This window comes from Podarcis liolepis (genome assembly GCF_965112155.1).
Source record: "Podarcis liolepis genome assembly, chromosome: 9".
Classification (NCBI taxonomy): domain Eukaryota; kingdom Metazoa; phylum Chordata; class Lepidosauria; order Squamata; family Lacertidae; genus Podarcis; species Podarcis liolepis.
This window is the reverse complement of record NC_139564.1, coordinates 2,600,497-2,620,062: the sequence shown is the minus strand read 5'-3', so window position 1 is coordinate 2,620,062 and position 19,566 is coordinate 2,600,497. Positions and strand designations below refer to the sequence as shown.

Sequence of the window (19,566 nt, the reverse complement as noted above, 5' to 3'; positions counted from 1 at the left end):
CCTCCTCTGCTGTCCTGTGTGGAATGACTGGGGATGTGGTTGGGGTTTTAAGTTTTCTCTTTTGCAGTGAGGTCTTTTGTCCTCTGCACCCGGCTACCCCCAGCCTGTGGCCTTCCAGGAGGAGTACAACTCCCATCAGGCTGTGCTCCCATCAGTACCACAAAGTGCCTGAAGGGGGCACCCCATTGGCAAAGTCTGAATCTTGTGGGTGGGAGGCCATGAGATGCTCTGCTGCCACCTACAGGCTGGAGCGCAGTCCAGCGTCTCTTCTGGAGCCTTGTCTAGGTTCCCCAAACTGGGTGGCACTGCCCCCTGCAGGTGGGAGGGTGTGTGGTTTCCCCCTTGTTTTAATCATGCATTTTGCGTTTTATATTTTATTTTTATGTTGCGAGCCGTCCTGAGATTTACAGATGAAGGACAGCGTACACATTAAATAAATAAGGCGAGGGGGCATGATTAGCAGACCTTGAAAAGCCGGTATCGCTGGGTCATCTATTACTCTTGGATATTTATTTATACCTTGCCTTCTTCCCTGACGGGGTTCAAGACGGCTTACAGATAAAAACCAAGAATTGCTAAAACATAGAAACATGCGAACACTGCAAAACAGCTTATCCTTAGCAGAATAATTAAAACTATACGCACATCTAGTTTGCTGAAATAAGCAAACTGGCTTCAATTGGTCTTGGAATAAATGTTGCAATTAATGGTTGTGGTTTCAGAATTTTACTGTGCGCGATTATCTTCCTCGAGGGGTTCTGCAAACTGCTATTCCGGATCATGCTTTTTGTAGTGGAGGCCCTGGGGACGCAGAACCAAGACGGCCGTGGCCTCTAAAACTTGGGGGACCCCTAGTCTGGCTTGTTCAGGGTCAGGCAGCAAGAAAGCAAGTCGTTTTACCTGTTGTTATTCCCCATCCATCCAGCAGAATTCAGTTGACTGGTGTCGTTTCACTGCCCCAGAATCCCTCCTGTATGTGTGAAATTGCTTTTCTGCAAATTGCTGGCCCGCCAAGCCAAACTCCCTCTGGATGATGGATGCTCCCCAGCAATGGAAAGTCTTCCCCAGCCATCCTCTCCCCGCATCCTTTTAGCTCATCTGCTGGGGATCGTTTAACTGCAGTTCCTTTTTTAAATTTAATTTTAATAATAATAATAATAATAATTGTTATGTACTGAGTTGAATAGGATCCAAACTGCAGCAGTCTGTTTGGTCCTAGAACAATGCAGCAGTATGATTGGTTGGCAGGAACCACCCAATCCTGCTCCAGATAGTGAATCCACAACCTGATTGGCTTACAGTAGAATTCTGGAATTAGCCAATCATGTGCAGCCCATTGTGTAAATAATGTATATAAAGCAGATACTGTGAGGGGACTTTCATTCATTCCTCCTCACCACTATGAGCTGAATAAAGAGCATGAAATCACTTTGCGACTCTGAGTATATTTCAATAATAATAATAAAATAATAATAAAAATAATAATAATTGTTTATCTATTTATATGCCACTCATCTGACAAGGTTGCCCCTGCCACTCTGGGCAGCTTCTAACAAATTAAGACATCCAACATCAAACATTACTGCTGTTCCATGGCAGGTAAGCACAGGTACAGATTGAGCAGAGGAGTGCTGGGGCCAGAACCACTTTAAAAATAATTGCTTTAGTGCATTCCAGGTTCTCTCTCTCCTAGGACTGCAGGAGTAAGTGGGAGGGTGGCAGCAATTCCTGGAGAGTTAGACCCATGGAAAGCAGGGCTGTTGTGATGCAGTTGGGCAACAAAGGGCGTGTGAGAAGCTCTCTGGGACGGCCAGCGATCAGGGGGAAATGCATCTTTCAAAATGTGACGGAACCTTTTAATATGAAAGTTAAAGGGACTCCTGACCATTAGGTCCAGTCGTGACCGACTCTGGGGTTGCGGCGCTCATCTCGCTTTACTGGCCGAGGGAGCCGGCGTACAGCTTCCAGGTCATGTGGCCAGCATGACTAAGCCTCTTCTGGCGAACCAGAGCAGCGCACGGAAACGCCGTTTCCCTTCTCGCCGGAGCGGTACCTATTTATCTACCTTCACTTTGACGTGCTTTCGAACTGCTAGGTTGGCAGGAGCAGGGACCGAGCAACAGGAGCTCACCCCGTCGCGGGGACTCGAACCGCCGACCTTCTGATTGGCAAGCCCTAGGCTCTGTGGTTTAACCCACAGCGCCATCCGTGTCCCTTACCTTTTAATATATGTTCAAATAAAATTGGAAGCGGTCCAAGAGATTATACATCTTCTCATCGCTGAGATTAGAATTTTTGTCATATTGATGCAAAACTTTAAGCTTCTACTAGGAGATATGAATCCTTTCACAATGTGCTGCAGACTGGAAACCAGAGGGGTAGCTAACTATGCAGCCATTTGTCTAAATTTTACATTACAAAACCCACGGTAAGGTTTCTTTCGTAAACCTTGAATCTTTTCAAGGCGATGGCAGTGTCTGAAGAATGATCCCAGGCAGCGATGTGGGTTTTCCAGGAAATTTGAACGGGCTCACTTAGAGAAATCAGAAATGCCTTATAGTGATCTAAAGGGGGGGGGGGGAATGAAATTGCCAGCTTGTCTAACATTTGTAATTGACATTTACCGTTACTAATTAATCTGTGAAGCAGAACATTTTCCACAGCAAAAAGGGGATCCTTTAACTGCAGTTCCTTCATTTCAGGGGGTTGGACTAGATGACCCTTGGGTACCTTCCAGTCTTCGAGTTCTGCGGTTCAGGAAGCCAAGAGCAGATCTGCCTGCCAAGCATTCCTTCTGCCTGACCAAGGAATTGTAGAGTTGGAAGGAACACCCCCCCCAAAGGGGAATCACAGCTGAAGCCTCCATGTTCACTCACACCTGGGCCCCAAACACTCATCTCGCAGAAGAAGAAAGCAAAAATCACTTCCGTTTATTTTTCTCTAATAAAGCCACATTGGCCGCAACAAGCTCATGAATGTCCACCCATTCTCCCGAGGGAGAGAAAGAGAGAGTGAGAGTGCGGGTTTATACACAATATAGAAAAATAAAATTTTGGGTGGGTTCCTACAAAGCGGCATATTACAAGCATTAAGAAGGCAGGACAGAGGCTCAAAGGACAGGCCAGAAAAGCTTTTTATCGCAGTTTGGAAGGGGCAGGGTGGTGATGTGGACAGTTTATTCAGCCAGAGAATGGTGCAATCCTGCCTGGCTAGTTGGAGAGCAACAGAGGGTTGGTGGAGCAGTGAGCAGGCCGGCTAAAGGGACTCTGAGCTGTTGAGGGTGGGGTGTCACTGGAGGCAGTCAATTTATTCTGATTTCCTCCCCGTCCTTTGCAAAGATGCAGTGGACACTAGCAGTTCTCAAGACTTGAGCATCAGTTGTTTAAAAGCCAAGACTCTGAAGAGACAAGCTGGACACTTGGAAAAAAACTCCCATTTCCAGGAGGCCAAACCTAAAACAGGGGTCAGCAAACTATTTCAACAGGGGGCCAGTCCACTGTCAGACCTTGTGGGGGGGCCAGACTATATTTTGAAAAAGAATACGAACAAATTTGTATGCTCCACAAATAACCCAGAGATGCCTTTTAAATAAAAGGACACATTCTACTCATGTAAAAACACACTGATTCCTGGACCGTCCGTGGGCCAGATTTAGACGGCGATTGGGCCAGATCCAGCCCCCGGGCCTTAGTTTGCCCACCCATGACCTAGATATACCTGTGATTTCCGCCCCTCTTCTCCAGTTCTGCTTACATCAAGAGAACTAGACTGAAAGGACCTACAATGAGCTGCTCACTGATAAGACTTCTAAAAAGCAAATATAGCTCCGAGGGGCTCAAGATGGCTGGGCTACAGCTTTGGGTTTGGGGGAGCAGGCAAAACATTGCCCTAGTGACCAGCCTCTCCCCTTGCCCCCAGCTGAATGAATCTCGCCCCTCCGCTCTGGGCAGGTTGGTGGGAGCTGAGCTGGGCTTTTATGTGGATTAAGGCAGGATAAGTAGAGAATCTGCTCCACCTGCTGTTCACACTGGTACCCAGTGTGATGCTGCCGATGGGATTGGCAGTCCAAGACAGAGGTTGGGGAGACCCAGATAAAGCCATGCCAGTCTTCCTCTAAAATGGAAGGTAGGTCCAAATATACATGCTTCAGACATACATTGTTATTTACCGTTAGCTTAAATGTCCGTCCCGTTCCCCATGCAAAAGCACAGAACCTTTCTATTTTTTGCTCGTGAAGTTGTCTTAATTATCCAACACCTTGTGTCCTGAGATGCTTCATTTGTGTGTGTGTGTGTGTGTGTGTGTGTGTGAACCCAATAATATTTAAGGATATTATTATGTAAACACTTCATGTTTCCAGAAGGCGTCGCTTTGTCCTAGATCTTAGGCCAGACAATTGAAAAATTGCTGTGTTTTTTGGTGTTTTTGTAAAGAAGAAGCAGCAGCAGCAGCAGCAGCTTAACAACTTTGGGGTTTTCCGGAATGTCCTAGTTGAAATATGGCAATTCTAGGAGTGGGGGAGTTGCATGGAGTGGAATGTGGATACAGTGGTACCTCGGGTTACATATGCTTCAGGTTACATACGCTTCAGGTTACAGACTCCGCTAACCCAGAAGTAGTGCTTCAGGTTAAGAACTTTGCTTCAGGATGAGAACAGAAATCGGGCTTCAGCGGTGCGGCGGCAGCAGGAGGCCCCATTAGCTAAAGTGGTGCTTCAGGTTAAGAACAGTTTCAGGTTAAGAACGGACCTCCGTAACGAATTAAGTACTTAACCCGAGGTACCACTGTATTGTATTTCATCTTCCTATGGTGACACTGCTAGGTGAAATTTCCAACTCCCCACTAGTTAAATTATGGTCTTGAATGAAGGGCTGCTGCTGCATCCTGGACCATTCCATCTGCAAGGCCCATCATTGCACGCAAAATTGTCTCTCCAAAACCTGAAGGGAAATGGAAGGGAAGGTTATGGGACCAACCTCTTCTGCGGAATTTCTCTCTTTGGAGTTTTTTACTGCTGGCCTGCAAAGCTGCCCACCCCTCTGCTCTCTTCTAGAGTCCTGAGAAGATAATATATGACTGTGGTCCAGTTGCCACCACCAAAGACCAAGACTAATGATGGGAAAGATGAAAGGGTCCACCTGGTATTCCAGCTTGCCTTTCTTTGGCGAGTTGAAGCGAAGAGGACGTGTTTCTGGAACCTGACCTGTGCTGAATTTCTTCCCAACTCTGACATGACTCAACCAGAAAAATCCACAGAGGAGAGGAGGAGAAAGACCTTAGCCAAACCCCTTCTTCTTCCTCCTCCAAGGCCTCAAATGTCCAGGGCATCAGTTGGAAAGGAAATCGATAGAAGCTCTCACGGTCTTTGATGTCTGGACGTCCATGGCTGCCACCTTGATCTCTGTGTCTCCAAACTGCATGCTGGCTCGGATCTCCCTCCGGCTCTTCTTCGGAGAGCTGGGCTCCTCCAACTCATCCAGGTCCAGGCTGATGGTACCGCATTTCCTGACCCCGGGGTCGGTGATGTAGACCACGTCGTCGGTGCCACAGCAGTAGATGTTGATGATGATCTTCCGCTGCCCGACCCGCGCAGGGCAGTAGCTCCTCTGCACCACCTCGCCCAGCGCCACGGACTGGTCCACGGAGACAAACTTCTCAAAGATGTCGGTGCACCAATTCTTCCCTTCCTTGACCAGCAGCTTCTCCCTGGGGTGCTTGCCCTCCACGAACTTGTTGAGCACCCCCACGCCGTAGGTCAGAGGGGAGCGCCTCACGCGGACGATGGTGGGGTCCAGGCCGAAGAGCACCGCGCCTTTCAGGATGGTCAGGCCCACGTCCTGCGGGATGATGACCCGGCAGACGGCGCTGAAGGCCGACTGGACCGCGTGCTGCAGCATCGAGGACTCAGCAAAACCTCCCACCAGGAAGAGGAACTTGATACCTTTGACTTCCGGCTTCTTCATGAGGTCACCTGAAGGGAGAGAGGGGGCAGTGGAGGGAGGTGGAGAGGCCACAGGGGTCAAAAGGATGGTGGAAAAACTTGGCAAGGTTCCATTTTGGAGCCAGTAACTGTCAATAATAATAATAATAATAATAATAATAATAATAATAATAATAATAATAATAATACCCAGCCCATCTGGCTGGGTTTCCCCAGCCACTCTGGGTGGCTTCCAACAGAACACTAAAATTCAATAACCTATTAAACATTAAAAGGTTCCCTAAACAGGGCTGCCTTCAGATGTCTTCTAAAAGTCTGGTAGTTGTTCTCTTTGACATCTGGTGGGAGGATGCCACCACCGAGAAGGCCCTCTGCCTGGTTCCCTGTAACTTGGCTTCTCACAGGGAGGAAACCGCCAGAAGGCCCTCGGCACTGGACCTCAGTGTCCAGGCAGAACGATGGGGGTGGAGACACTCCTTCAGATATACTGGACCGAGGCCGTTTAGGGCTTTGAAGGTCAGCACCAACACTTTGAATTGTGCTCGTAAACGTACTGGGAGGCAGTGTAGGTCTTTCAAGACTGGTGTTATGGGGTCCCAGCAGCCACTCCCAGTCACCAGTCTAGCTGCCGCATTCTGGATTAGTTGTAGTTTCCGGGTCACCTTCAAAGGTAGCCCCACGTAGAGCGCATGACAGTAGTCCAAGCAGGATTTAACCAGAGCATGCACCACTCTGGCCAGACAGTCGGTGGGCAGGGAGGGTCTCATCCTGCGTACCAGATGGAGCTGGGAGACAGCTGCCCTGGACACAGAATCGACCTACGCCTCCATGGACAGCTGTGAGTCCAGAATGACTCCCAGGCTGCGCACCTGGTCCTTCAGGGGCACAGTTGCCCCATTCAGGAACAGGGAGTCCCCCACACCAACCTGCCTCCTGTCCCCCCAAAACAGTACAAGGCTTCGGGGAAGAGCTGAGGCTTTTCTGACCCTCCACACCTGTCAGGTATGCTCACTGTCAGCAGAAAGAACCTAAGAGGCCAGCCAGATGTCTGTGGGAAACCAGCAAGCAGGATTTGAACACAAGACCTCTCTCTGCTCCTGCAGTTTCCAGCAACTGGGATTCAGAAACATTGCTGCCCCCAACTGCATACCCTCCAATGTTTCTCTGGTGAAAATTGGAATGTCCTGTTCCATGAAAATAATAATTTTATTACTTGTATGAAACCATCCGACTGGGCAGCTTCCAACATACATTGGTGCCTTGGTTCTGAAATGGCTGAGTTGCTGAACAAATCGACTCCTGAACGCCGCAAACTCAGAAGTAAGTGTTCCTGTTTGTGGACATTTTTTGGAAGCTGAACGTCCGACGCGGTTTCCGCTTGAGTGCAGGGAGCTCCTGCAGCCAATCGGAAGCCACATCTTGGTTTTCGAACGGTTTTGGGAGCCAAACGGACTCCCGGAACGGATTAAGTTCGAGACTACCACTGGATATAAACATATAAAGGTAAAGGGACCCCTGACCATTAGGTCCAGTTGTGGCCGACTCTCTGGTTGCAGTGCTCATCTCGCTTTATTGGCCGAGGGAGCTGGCGGGTCATGTGGCCAGCATGACTAAGCCACTTCTGGCGAACCAGAGCAGCGCACGGAAACGCCGTTTACCTTCCCGCCGGAGTGGTACCTATTTATCTACTTGCACTTGATGTGCTTTCGAACTGCTAGGTTGGCAGGAGCAGGGACCGAGCAACAGGAGCTCACCCCGTTGCGGGGATTCGAAGCACCGACCTTCTGATCGGCAAGTCCTAGGCCCTGTGGTTTAACCCACAGTGCCACCTGCGTCCCTTATATAAATATATAATAAAGCATTAAACATTAAAAAACCGCCTTCCCTATACAAGACTGCCTTCTAAAAGTGTCTTCTAAAGGTTGTATAGTTATTTATTGCCTTGGCTTGTGGGTCGCATAACTCCATACCCACCAACAGATCTCTGATGAAAATAGGGAGGTCCAAGTGGGACATTATGGGATCAAATCAGAAACCGGGGTGGCTTCTGTAAGTCCGAGACTGTCCCTGAAAAAGAAGGACACTTGGAGGGCAGCAAGACCACAGGCCAGGGGGATCTTGGGAGTCCCACACTTGGACCTTGTGGCCGTCCTCAGGATCAGGCTACAAGTTGGTGGAACTGACCAGCAAAATAATACAAATATAGAATCAGACGGGACCCTGAGGATAATCTGGTCCATCCCCTGCAACGCAGGAAACGTTTGCCCAGTGCAGGACTCGAACTCGCAACACTAAGTTTAAGCGGTTCATTCTCTACCAACGAAGCTATCCACACTCACAAACTGACACACTTTTTTTCCCTTTTGCCCATTTCAGGGCATTGCCCACAGGAGGAAGAAGGTTGGCACCCAGCTCGAGTTTCTGCACACAGCCGAGCTCTCCAACTGGGGGACTCACCGATATGTGTGATAATCTGGCTGATGGTTGGCTGGAAGAGCTCATTCATGGCTTCAGAGGACATGCGCAGCATCCCTTGCGAGGACCACTTCACCAGGTTCACGCTGGAGATGCCAGAAAAGAGATTACTTATACATTTTTATTTTTATTTTATTTTTCGTGGTTTTTTTGCTATTTATTTATTTATTGGTTTTCACATATTACATTACAATACAGGTGTACCAAAACCAACACCATTTCCTCCCCATTACATTTCTATTTTCTCAATATATCATATTATTCTTTTCTCCCTCCTCCCACTTCCCTCTACCCCCCACTCGATTTCCTCCACATTATACAATTTACAATAATCTTTCCATTCTACAGTCTTCTCAAATCATCTATATAGTCTTGTTATCTTTCCTTACTAATTTTTCTTCCATCTAGTACTTCACATTTTAATCTAGGCATATTAGCGTATCTTTTCCCCCCAGCAATATTTTGCCATATATTCATCAAAACATTTCCACTCCTTTTTAAATTTTTGATTCGACTGATGTCTTATTATAGCAGTTAATTTTGCCACAATTAAATATTCATTAAGTTTACAAATCCATTCCTCCTTTGTGGGTATAGTTTGTGACTTCCACCTAGCAGCAATCACTATTCTAGCAGCTGTACTTGCATATAGATAAATTCTCTCCCCCCCCCCCCCCCGTAGTATCTCTTCATCTATCAATCCAAGAAGATATGACTCTGGTTTCTTTGTTATTGATATTTTCAACATCTTCTTTAGTTCTTCATGTACTACTATCCAAAATTTCTTAATTTCCTCACACCTCCACCACATATGTATTGTTGTTCCTATTTCTCCACCACATCTCCAACAGAGGTTGGGTTTCAATTTATATATCTTTGCCAACTTAACTGGCGTTAAGTACCACCTATAGAACATCTTTACAAAATTTTCTTAAATCGTATATCCTCTCGCCAGAGTTTCTCCCATTGCTCTAGATGGGTAGTGTTAAGTTGTGGGTGAACATATCAGACGACACAGCGATTCTTCAGACAGCTCTTGTTTATTCACAGGTCAGAACAGAACTGAACTGAACTGAAGGGTTCAGCCAGCCTGCTTATATGGAGCTCCACTAGAATGCAACAGTAACCACTTTCTGTAACTATCCAATCACTGAACGTCACTTTTGATCCCTCATTTGCATATGTGGACCTGAGTGAAAACTATCTACAGTATCCCCTTGCTGGCCCAGGGTGAGAACTTCAGTACATAACAGATAGTATGTCCGAGATCCTGAGACCATTCAATCTTTCTGCTTCATTTTATGCTGTTTTAGTCTAATTGCAGTGTCCAATCTACACTGCCCTAATGGAGTTCTACTGAAAGAAAGCCTCAAATTTTTAACAAAAGGGGAAAGAATTTGGGGTGGGGCAGTGGAATTGTGATCCTTTTATCCCTGCCAGGGCCAAGGTCGTCCGAGAGTGGGGAGGGACCCAAGGGTCATCTAGTCCCTGGATGGCGGCTAACAGATTGAGGTTGAATTCTGACAAGACAGAAGTACTGTTTTTGGGGGACAGGAGGTGGGCAGGTGTGGAGGATTCCCTGGTCCTGAATGGGGTAACTGTGCCCCTGAAGGACCAGGTGCGCAGCCTGGGAGTCATTTTGGACTCACAGCTGTCCATGGAGGCACAGGTCAAATCTGTGTCCAGGGCAGCTGTTTACTAGCTCCATCTGGTACGTAGGCTGAGACCCTATCTGCCTGCAGACTGTCTCGCCAGAGTGGTGCATGCTCTGGTTATCTCTCACTTGAACTATTGCAAAGCACTCTACGTGGGGCTACCTTTGAAGGTGACCCGGAAACTACAACTAATCCAGAATGCGGCAGCTAGACTGGTGACTGGGAGCGGCCGCCGAGACCATATAACACCGGTCTTGAAAGACCTACATTGGCTCCCAGTATGTTTCCGAGCACAATTCAAAGTGTTGGTGCTGACCTTTAAAGCCCTAAACAGCCTCGGCCCAGTATACCTGAAGGAGCGTCTCCACCCCCATCATTCTGCCCGGACACTGAGGTCCAGCGCTGAGGGCCTTCTGGCGGTTCCCTCACTGCAAGAGGCCAAGTTACAGGGAACCAGGCAGAGGGCCTTCTCGGTAGTGGCGCCCGCCCTGTGGAACGCCCTCCCATCAGATGTCAAAGCGATAAACAACTACCTGACATTCAGAAGACATCTGAAGGCAGCCCTGTTCAGGGAAGTTTTTAATATGTGACATTTTAGTGTATTTTTCATCTTTGTTGGAAGCCGCCCAGAGTGGCTGGGGAAACCCAGCCAGATGGGCGGGGTACAAATAATAAATTATTATTATTATTATTATTATTATTATTATTATTATTATTATTATTATATAGTCCAACCCCCATTTTCATCCAACCCTCTGGGAGCCTCACCTGCTGCGCTTCAGAGCCGTCTCCACGTTCTGTCCCCGGTGCTTCCGGTAAAAGTCGATGAAGGAGAAGGGCAGGGAGATGTTGAGGGAGTTGGCGCGGTGTGGGGCAGCCGTCCGCTTGCGGGCCTCGAACGCGATGGTCAGGTCGACCCAGGCCGCCGGGCGCTTGGCCTTGAAGGTGGCGATGAAGTCCTCGCCAAAGATCTGGCAGAGAAGTTTCTCAAAGGCCAAGTCCACCCCCACGGCCCCATAAGGACCTCCTGGAAGGCAGCGACGGGAGAGGCAAGGTCAAAGGAGCAAGGGAGAGGGGCAGCGCGGCACAGTGGCTAGCGTGTCAAACTAAGGCTTCAGAGGCCAGGGTTCGAATTCCCGCTTGGCAGTGCAGTTTGCTGGTTGGGACCTTGGGATGTCTCTCAGCCTAGCCTACTTTGCCACTACAGTGGTGCCCCGCAAGACGAATGCCTCACAAGACGGAAAACTCGCTAGACGAAAGAGTTTTCCGTTTTGGAGGTGCTTCGCAAAACGAATCTCCTATGGGCTTGCTTCGCAAGACGACAATGTCTTGCGAGTTCCTGCTGGTTCCCCCCCCCTTTTCTAAGCCGCTAAGCCATTATCAGCTGATCCGATCAGCAGATGAGCCGCTAAAAGCCGCTAATAGCGCTAATCCGCTAATCCGTCAATGGTCTTGCTTCGCAAGACGAAAAAACCGCTAGACGAAGAGAATCACAGAACGGATTCTTTCCGTCTTGCGAGGCACCACTGTACTTTGTTGTGGGACAGAATGAGGAGATGGGAAACCATGTGTGCCTTCTTGAGCTCCTTGGAGGAAAAAGGTGGGCTAATAATAATAATAATAATAATAATAATAATAATAATGGCATGAAGGATATGGGGCTTTCAGGGCCTAAGAGAAGCTAGTCTCTCTCTGTTTTCTGCCCTCCCAAAGGTCAGGGTACATCAACAATACAGAACAACAAACCCCTGTGGTGCAAACTTAACACAACAAACAGTACAAGCAACACGCAGACCAGTATACTAGGCAACACTGTAATTCTTATTGTATAATATACCTGATTTAGTAACAAAAACAAAATGTGTGCACTTGTAAATTCTCCAATATATTTGAAATCAATTGAACACACGTCTGTCAATCTTTGAAAGTAAGTAAGTTAATAACATATTACATATCCACATGACCACTGCTCCTTGTGCCTTTTTCTAATCTATGGTTTGTGCTGAAGAAGATTCCAGCGAAACAGTCAAATTATCCGGGATCTCTGTCCGTTGCTATTCACCTACTACTTTGGCACCATGAACGCCTAAAAAAAGTTTTCCCGCTTAGCCCACAGGATAGCATCTATTACTTTGTTTCAACTATAGACTTATTATACTTTTGCGGACTTTCAAAGATTGACTGACATGTGTTCTATTGATTTCAAATATATTGGAGAATTTACAAGTGCACACATTTTGTTTTTGTTACTAAATCATGTATATTATGCAATAAGAATTACAGTGCTATCTAGTATACTGGTCTGCATGTTGCTTGTATTGTTTGTTGTTCTCCCAAAGGTCAGGGCATGTCTGGGGTGGCCCCCTGAGCTGAGGAATGCACTTCCTTAAGCTGTTGTTACAAATATGAACAACCTATCTGAAGAATGCAGTGAGTCCCAGACATTTGCATTTCCACCTTCAAATAAAGGCTTTGATTTTCCTTCTTATTTCGCTTCTTGCTTGCTATTTCAGTTTCAGCCACTAGGTGGAACTCTAACATCAGAACACCAAAAGGGGAGGCCAGCTTCAAACAACCCTGGAAACCCAGGAATGGCCGTTCTAGCCAAATAGCTGGGTGGGAAACAAACAAGCCCAGCCGCCTTTCAAAGCTGCAAAACTGCCCAGCTTACGTGAAAGTTCAGGGCTGTAGTCATGTTTGTGTGGAATTTTGCAAAATACAGTTGTACCTTGGGTCCCGAACGCCTTGGAACTCGGACGTTTTGGCTCCTGAAAACAGTGACTGTTCTGGTTTGCGAACATTTTTTTGGAACCCAAATGTCCAACGGGGCTTCCACGGCTTCTGATTGGCTGCAGGAGCTTCTTGCAGCCAATCAGAAGCTGTGATTTGGTTTTCAAACATTTTGGAAGTAGACTTCCGTTCGACTTCCAAGGTACAACTGTTTGCACATTTCTGCAAAGCAATTTCCCCCCCGTATGAAGAACTTCTTAATGTCGTTTTCATTAGCAGATTTCTTTCCCATGCTCTCCTTACCATAGTTATATGCAGTTTTAGCCACGCTTTACCACAGTCACGTGCATTCTTGCACGCATTGTTTTGTCGGAGAACTGCATTGCAAAATTCGGAGAAGTATGAATTCTGTGTTTCAGATTCCACAGGGTTTCGGAAAGTGTGAATGAGATAAGTTTACCTTTACTCCTCCACCTACAGCCCTGGACCTCCTTGCAGGTGGCCTTGCTCTGTGGACTCTCCCCAGCACCCCCCTCACCTGACGCTTTGTAGAGCTCCTTGAGGGTCCCCTGTGGCTGTTCAATCTGGTGCACAGTCAGATCAACGGTCCCTCCGCCACAGTCGGCCACGATGTAGCGGTCCCCTGCGGGATGAAGGAAAGAAGGTGTGATGCCAGGTTCGGGAAAGGAATCACAGAATCATAGAGTTGGAAGGGATACCTGAGGGTCATCTAGTCCAACCCCCGTGCAAGGCAGAAATCTCAGCTGAAGCATCCATGACAGATGGCCCTCCGACCTCTGCTGAGAAACCTCCAAGGAAGGCGGGTCCAGATGTATGCGACAACAGCTGCAAGAGTTCTAATGCAAAATGAAGTTTTGATGGATGCAACAATGGAATACTGAATGGTTTCGTTTATAAAAAAATATACAGGGATTTATGTTATGCAGAATGAGCCCTGGAAAGAGAAGAAGGGAAGTCTTAACAGAGGGTGGCGAACACAGCGCATGACATCATGGGCTTTCCCCCTGAGCCAGCTAGATGACATCGCAAGGGATCGTTGCCTTAGGAGGGCGAGAAAAATTCCCAGGGATGATTCACACCTCAGCCAGCACCACTTTAATCTTCCAGCCTCGGGCAGGAGATATAGAAGTATAATCAGTCGTACCAACAGGCTAAAAAACATTTCTATCTGTGGACTGTTAGGCTGCTGAATGGAAAATAATATGTTGTTGTTGTTGTTTAGTCGTGTCCGACTCTTCGTGACCCCATGGACCAGAGCACACCAGGCTGTTGTTGATATTTTAGGGATGTTTAAATGAATACAGTCATACCTGATGCTTCAGGTTGCGTTTTTCCGGGTTAGGGACCCGCCAAAACCCGGAAGTACCGGAACGGGTTATTTCCAGGTTTTGGTGCTCACGCGTGCGCAGAAACACCAAATCGCAACCCGCGCATGTGCGGATGCGCTGCTGCGGGTTGCGAACATGCATCCCGCACGGATCACGTTTGCAACCCGAGCATCCACTGTATTCTAAATTGTAAAACAGAAAATTCAATAAAAATTATAAATTTAAAAAAAGAAAAAAGGAAACTCCTTAATCCTGATATTCTTTTCTTTATGGGAAAGCACGTCTTGGTTTAAGTCCACTTTGGTTTAAGACCGGACTTCCGGAATGGATTAAGGTTGTCAACCAAGGTACCACTGTAATCAATCCATCAGTCCTGCAAACTGCAGAATATTTCGCTCCATACACACATCCCAGCTGACTTCTGAATTCTTCTTTTAAAAAAATCAGTCGAATTTCCCTCCTTTCCTCGCCTTTGAATTGCCCCACTGTCTTCTGTCTGCCACAACAGCTGCAAGAATATTACTAGCGAAGAATTGGAAGAAACAAGATTTATCAACTATTGAAGGATGGCAGATGAAGATGATGGGACTATATGGAACTTGCTGAACTGACCAGAAGACTCCGAGACCAGAGAGAAGAGACGGTGGAAGAAGATTGGAAGAAGTTTAAGGAATATTTGAAAAAATATGTTAATAATAGCTTTGGAAGTGGATATAGGCTGTAGGGTTAGAAGTAGAAGATAGTGTATTTTAAAATAGTATTATTTGTAAGTGATAAAATGTGAAGATTTTTATGGTTAAAGTAAGTGTGATAAAAATGGTTAAAATTATGATATATATAAACTGCTAAAGATGAGGTAAAATAAAAATCACATAGGGGGGACTTGGGGAAGCTCACATAACAATGTTTAGAAAAAATAAGGATAAGTCAAGAATTTGTTTGCATTGTTTGTTTTTTCTGTTTGTGTTGTTTAGTTGTGTTATAAAATGAATTTAAAAAAAGAACTTTTTACCACATGTGGTGGACCTGTCCCAAGGTGAAAGACTTCTGGGGAAAGATTTATAATGAGTTGAAAAAAATGTTGAAATATACATTATAATGGCCTTTCTTCTTGGAATAACAGGTCTGGAACTGCCCAAGAAAGATGTTAAATTATTTTTGTATGCCACAACTGCTGCTCGAATTTTACTAGCTAAAAAGTGGAAAATGCAAGAACTACCTACGGTGGAAGAATGGCAGATGAAGATGGTGGATTTCTTGGAGCTAGCCGACCTAACCGGAAGAGTCCGCGACCAGAAGGAGGAGGTTATCAGGAACAATGGACAAAATTTAATGATTATTTAGTTAAATATGTTAAGTTGAACTAATTGGAAAAAGCTTGCAGGTACTTGATTGCCTTAGGATTTTACATACATCAAGTTAAGAATTAACATGTTTAATCTAGAAATGAAAAGAATCAAGGATGTTAGTTGTTCAAGATAAATTTATAAGAACTTTATTTGGAAAACCATTAAAAGGATATACATTGAAATTCAACCAAGGGGAAACGAGGAAGTCAACTAACAATGTTAATAAGTGCAATTTTAATAAGGTAATGAGGTTTGTTTGTTGGTTTGCAGAATGCCGCGGCGAGACTCCTTACAGGGTCTTCACTGCGAGATCACATTCACCTGGTGCTATACCAGCTGCACTGGCTCCTGGTGGAGTACAGGGTCAGGTTTAAGGTGCTGGTTTTGACCTTTAAAGCCCTATACGGCCTAGGACCCTCGTACCTACGGGACCGCCTCTCCTGGTATGCCCCACAGAGAAACTTACGGTCTTCAAATAAAAACATCTTGAGGGTCCCAGGCCACAGAGAAGTTAGGCTGGCCTCAACTAGAGCCAGGGCTTTTTCGGCTGTGGCTCCGATCTGGTGGAACGCTCTGTCACAAGAGACTAGGGCCCTGCGGGACTTGACATCTTTCCGCAGGGGCTGCAAGACAGAGCTGTTCCACCAGGCCTTTGGCCAAGACACAGTCTGACTCCCTCCCTCAGCAATCTTCACGGAGCTCTGGCCCAATGGTTGCCAGTGGCTTGATTTGAATTAATTTTATAATGAATGATTTTAGAGTGTTGTGTTGTGTTGTACTGTTGTGCTGTTTTATTGTTGTTAGCCGCCCTGAACCCGGCTTCGGCTGGGGAGGGCGGGATATAAATAAAATTTATTATTATTATTATTATTATTATTATTATTATTATTATTATTTGAAAATCAATAAAAAATGGGGGGATTTTTTTTGGGGGGGAATGAATTGCCCCACTGGCTCTTCCTACCTGTCTGCATTTCGGACCAGAGTTCTCCCATCCCGGACTCGACCAGGAAGGTGCGGCTGTGTCTGGAACGGCGGAGTTGTTCTCGGGCTGCAGGAAGACGAATCGGAAAGTAAGGCAGCAGCAAGATGGGGAAAACACACACACAGAGAGAGAGGAAATGGAATAATCCCTTCGTTGTTTTGTTTTATAACCATAGAATGTAGCCTGAGGATCTTCAATGCAGGAATATGCGATTGTCCCACACAGGGACTGAACCTAAAATCTTGGCATTATCAGTACCACACTCGTAACTGACTGAGCTATCCAGCTCCTATTATTTTATTTTATTTATTATTTTTTGATATCCCGCCATTCCTCCAAGCAGCACAAGGTGGCGTACGGCTCGCGACCTCCCCATGTTGTCTTCAAATCAACCCTGAGAGGTAGAGAGCGAGTCGCTGCCCCACGGTCACCCAGGGAGTTTCAATTGGACTAGTTGTAGGCGAAAGTACAAGGTGCAAGCTTCCAGGTCACACTGAACTCTTCAGCGGGGGACCTAAGACCCCTGTACCTACGGGACCGCCTCTCCCGATATGCCCCACAGAGGACCTTAAGGTCCATAAATAGCAACACCCTAGAGGTCCCGGGCCCTAAGGAAGTCAGATTAGCCTCAACCAGAGGCAGGGCCTTCTCAACACTGGCCCTGGCTTGGTGGAACGCTCTGTCTCATGAGATCAGGGCCCTGCAGGATCTGGTTTCTTTCTGCCTGGCCTGTAAGACACAGTTGTTCCACCTGGCCTTTGGCTTGGAATCCACTTGATCCCCTTCCCCTATTTCCTTTTTCCTTTCTCCTTCTGTGATGGAACTCCTATTTGGGGACTTCCCTGGCTTTTTTCTGGCCCACATAGGACCAGTCTGGATAGTTGGCCTTGGTGAAGACTTGACGTTTTCATTCAAAGTTTTTGATTTGAGTTCCTACTGAAATGAGGCTGCATTTTAATATTGTACTTTAATCTTGTTTTTAAGTTGTATTTCAATCAACTGTTCTTATACCTGCTGTTAGCTGCCCTAAGCCCAGTCTTGGCTGGGGAGGGCAGGGTATAAATAAAATTATTTATTTATTTATTTATTATTATTATTATTATTATTATTATTATTATTATTATAGTTGAAGGTAAACAATAATTGAAAGCTGAAAGAAAACGCAGTGTGTGTCCAGGTATGGTTTTAACCAGACTCTTGGGTTGGCATTTCATGCTGTTCAGCTTAGATGTAACCCCAGTGCTCCAAAGGGTCCTAGGATTCTAGAGTCAGAAGTGCACCCAAAGGCCATCTAGTCTGACCCCCTGCAATACAGGAACTCTGCCTCGGTAGTGGCACCCACCCAGTGGAACTCCCTCCCACCAGATGTCAAAGAGAACAACAACTACCAGACTTTTAGAAGACATCTGAAGGCAGCCCTGTTTAGAGAAGCTTTTAATGTTTGGTGCATTACTGTATTTTAATATTTTGTTGGAAGCTGCCCAGAGTGGCTGGGGAAGCCCAGCCAGATGGGCAAGGTATAAATGATAAACTATTATTATTATTATTATTATTATTATTATTATTATTATTGTTGTTGTTGTTATTTAGTCCAACCCTTTGCAATGCAGGAATCGCAGCTAATGGTTGCAAAAATTGCTTGGGCAAGAAAATGGGGAGATTGGGAATGCTCCCAAGAAGTCCAGGAGCAGTGCTCAGCAATCTGAAGTTGTTCTGGAGTCACCACGAGCAAAATCTGGAGCGCCTTGGGTAAAAGCAGCACCACAGTGCAGGCCAGGTGGTCCGTGGTGGGGCTGAGGACAGTAAGTCTTCCCCGCCCCCCCCCCAAGGCTAAACAGCTGTAGGGAAGCTCCCTGACCTGGCCAAGGTTTCAGGAAACAGGCCATTTCCCCACAATTCCCCTCTTGAGAGTCTCCTGGCTTCCGGCTTCCCTCCCTTGGCTTCAAGACAGAAGCCTTTTTTTAGAATTGCAGTGGATGCTCGGGCTGCGAACGGGATCCGTGCGGGACATAGCTGTCAACTTGCATATTTGAAAATAAGGGACCAGCAGCCTCGAAAATAAGGGATCAGCAGCCAAAATAAGGGAGTTTCCGAACACAGCTCCCTCCCTGTGGAACGCCCTCCTATAAGATGTCAAAGAGAACAACAACTACCTGACATTTAGAAGACATGTGAAGGAAGCCCTGTTTAGGGAAGTTTTTAATGTGTGACAATTTAATGTATTTTTACATCCTATCAGATGTCAAGAAAATAAACAACTATCTGACTTTTAGAGATGGTGCTGACCTTTAAAGCCCTAAACGGGCTTGATCCAGTATACCTGAAGGAGCGTCCACACCCCCATCGTTCTACCCAGACACTGAGGTCCAGCTCCGAGGGCCTTCTGGCGGTTCCCTCACTGCGAGAAGCCAAGTTTCAGGGAACCAGGCAGAGGGCCTTCTCGGTGGTGGCCCCACCCTGTGGAACTCCCTCCCACCGGGTGTCAAGGAGATAAACAACTGTCTGACTTTTAGAAGGCATCTGAAGGCAGCCCTGTTTAGGGAAGCTTTTAATGTTTGAAGGACTATTGTATTTTAGTGTTCTGTTGGAAGCCGCCCAGAGTGGCTGGGGAAACCCAGACAGATGGGCCGGGTATAAATAACAAATTCTATTCTATTCTAATCTACGGTAATTGTAGGGCTGGCCCTGCAGATCATCTCTATAGTTTTGTGTTCAGAAAGGGTCCCAAGACTGTTGATCTGAGAGAGGGGTTGAATAACTTCTGCTTAGAAGGCGAGGGGCGCTGTGGTTCAGATCCTGGAAACTTCAGGCGTGGCACTCACTGGTGGACTCAATAAACGCTCCCTCAGCTCTCCTTCCTACAGGCAGAGCTGCAGAAGAGTCCGCAAAGCTGTTTGCAGTGAGACGGGCTCTTTAATAACTGTGGTTTGTTCTGCTAATAAAATCAAATGAAGACCAGATGTGTGGAAACCTTAATTTAAACCACTGTCTTTTGATGCTTTCCCCCTTTTCTTACTGTTTTTAAAACGGCTCCGTCAGAGAATAGGCGGCCCAAGAGAGTGGAGCTGGGTAGAAGATGCAC

The 19,566-nt window shown here is 46.5% G+C and overlaps 1 protein-coding gene across 1 annotated transcript in view; it reads right to left on the bottom strand.

Annotated features, from left to right (window-relative positions):
• Positions 1–2,909: 2,909 nt before the first annotated feature.
• The window catches only part of HSPA12B (heat shock protein family A (Hsp70) member 12B), a 49,514-nt gene continuing 32,857 nt past the window's right edge, over positions 2,910–19,566 (bottom strand). The window contains exons 9-13 of the mRNA XM_083458720.1: positions 16,464–16,550; positions 13,340–13,444; positions 10,840–11,098; positions 8,399–8,502; positions 2,910–5,971 (exon numbers count right to left, since the gene is read on the bottom strand). Coding sequence (XP_083314846.1) covers positions 5,328–5,971; positions 8,399–8,502; positions 10,840–11,098; positions 13,340–13,444; positions 16,464–16,550 — 1,199 coding nt within the window. The 3' untranslated portion in view covers positions 2,910–5,327. The remainder of the gene's footprint in view (positions 5,972–8,398; positions 8,503–10,839; positions 11,099–13,339; positions 13,445–16,463; positions 16,551–19,566) is intronic.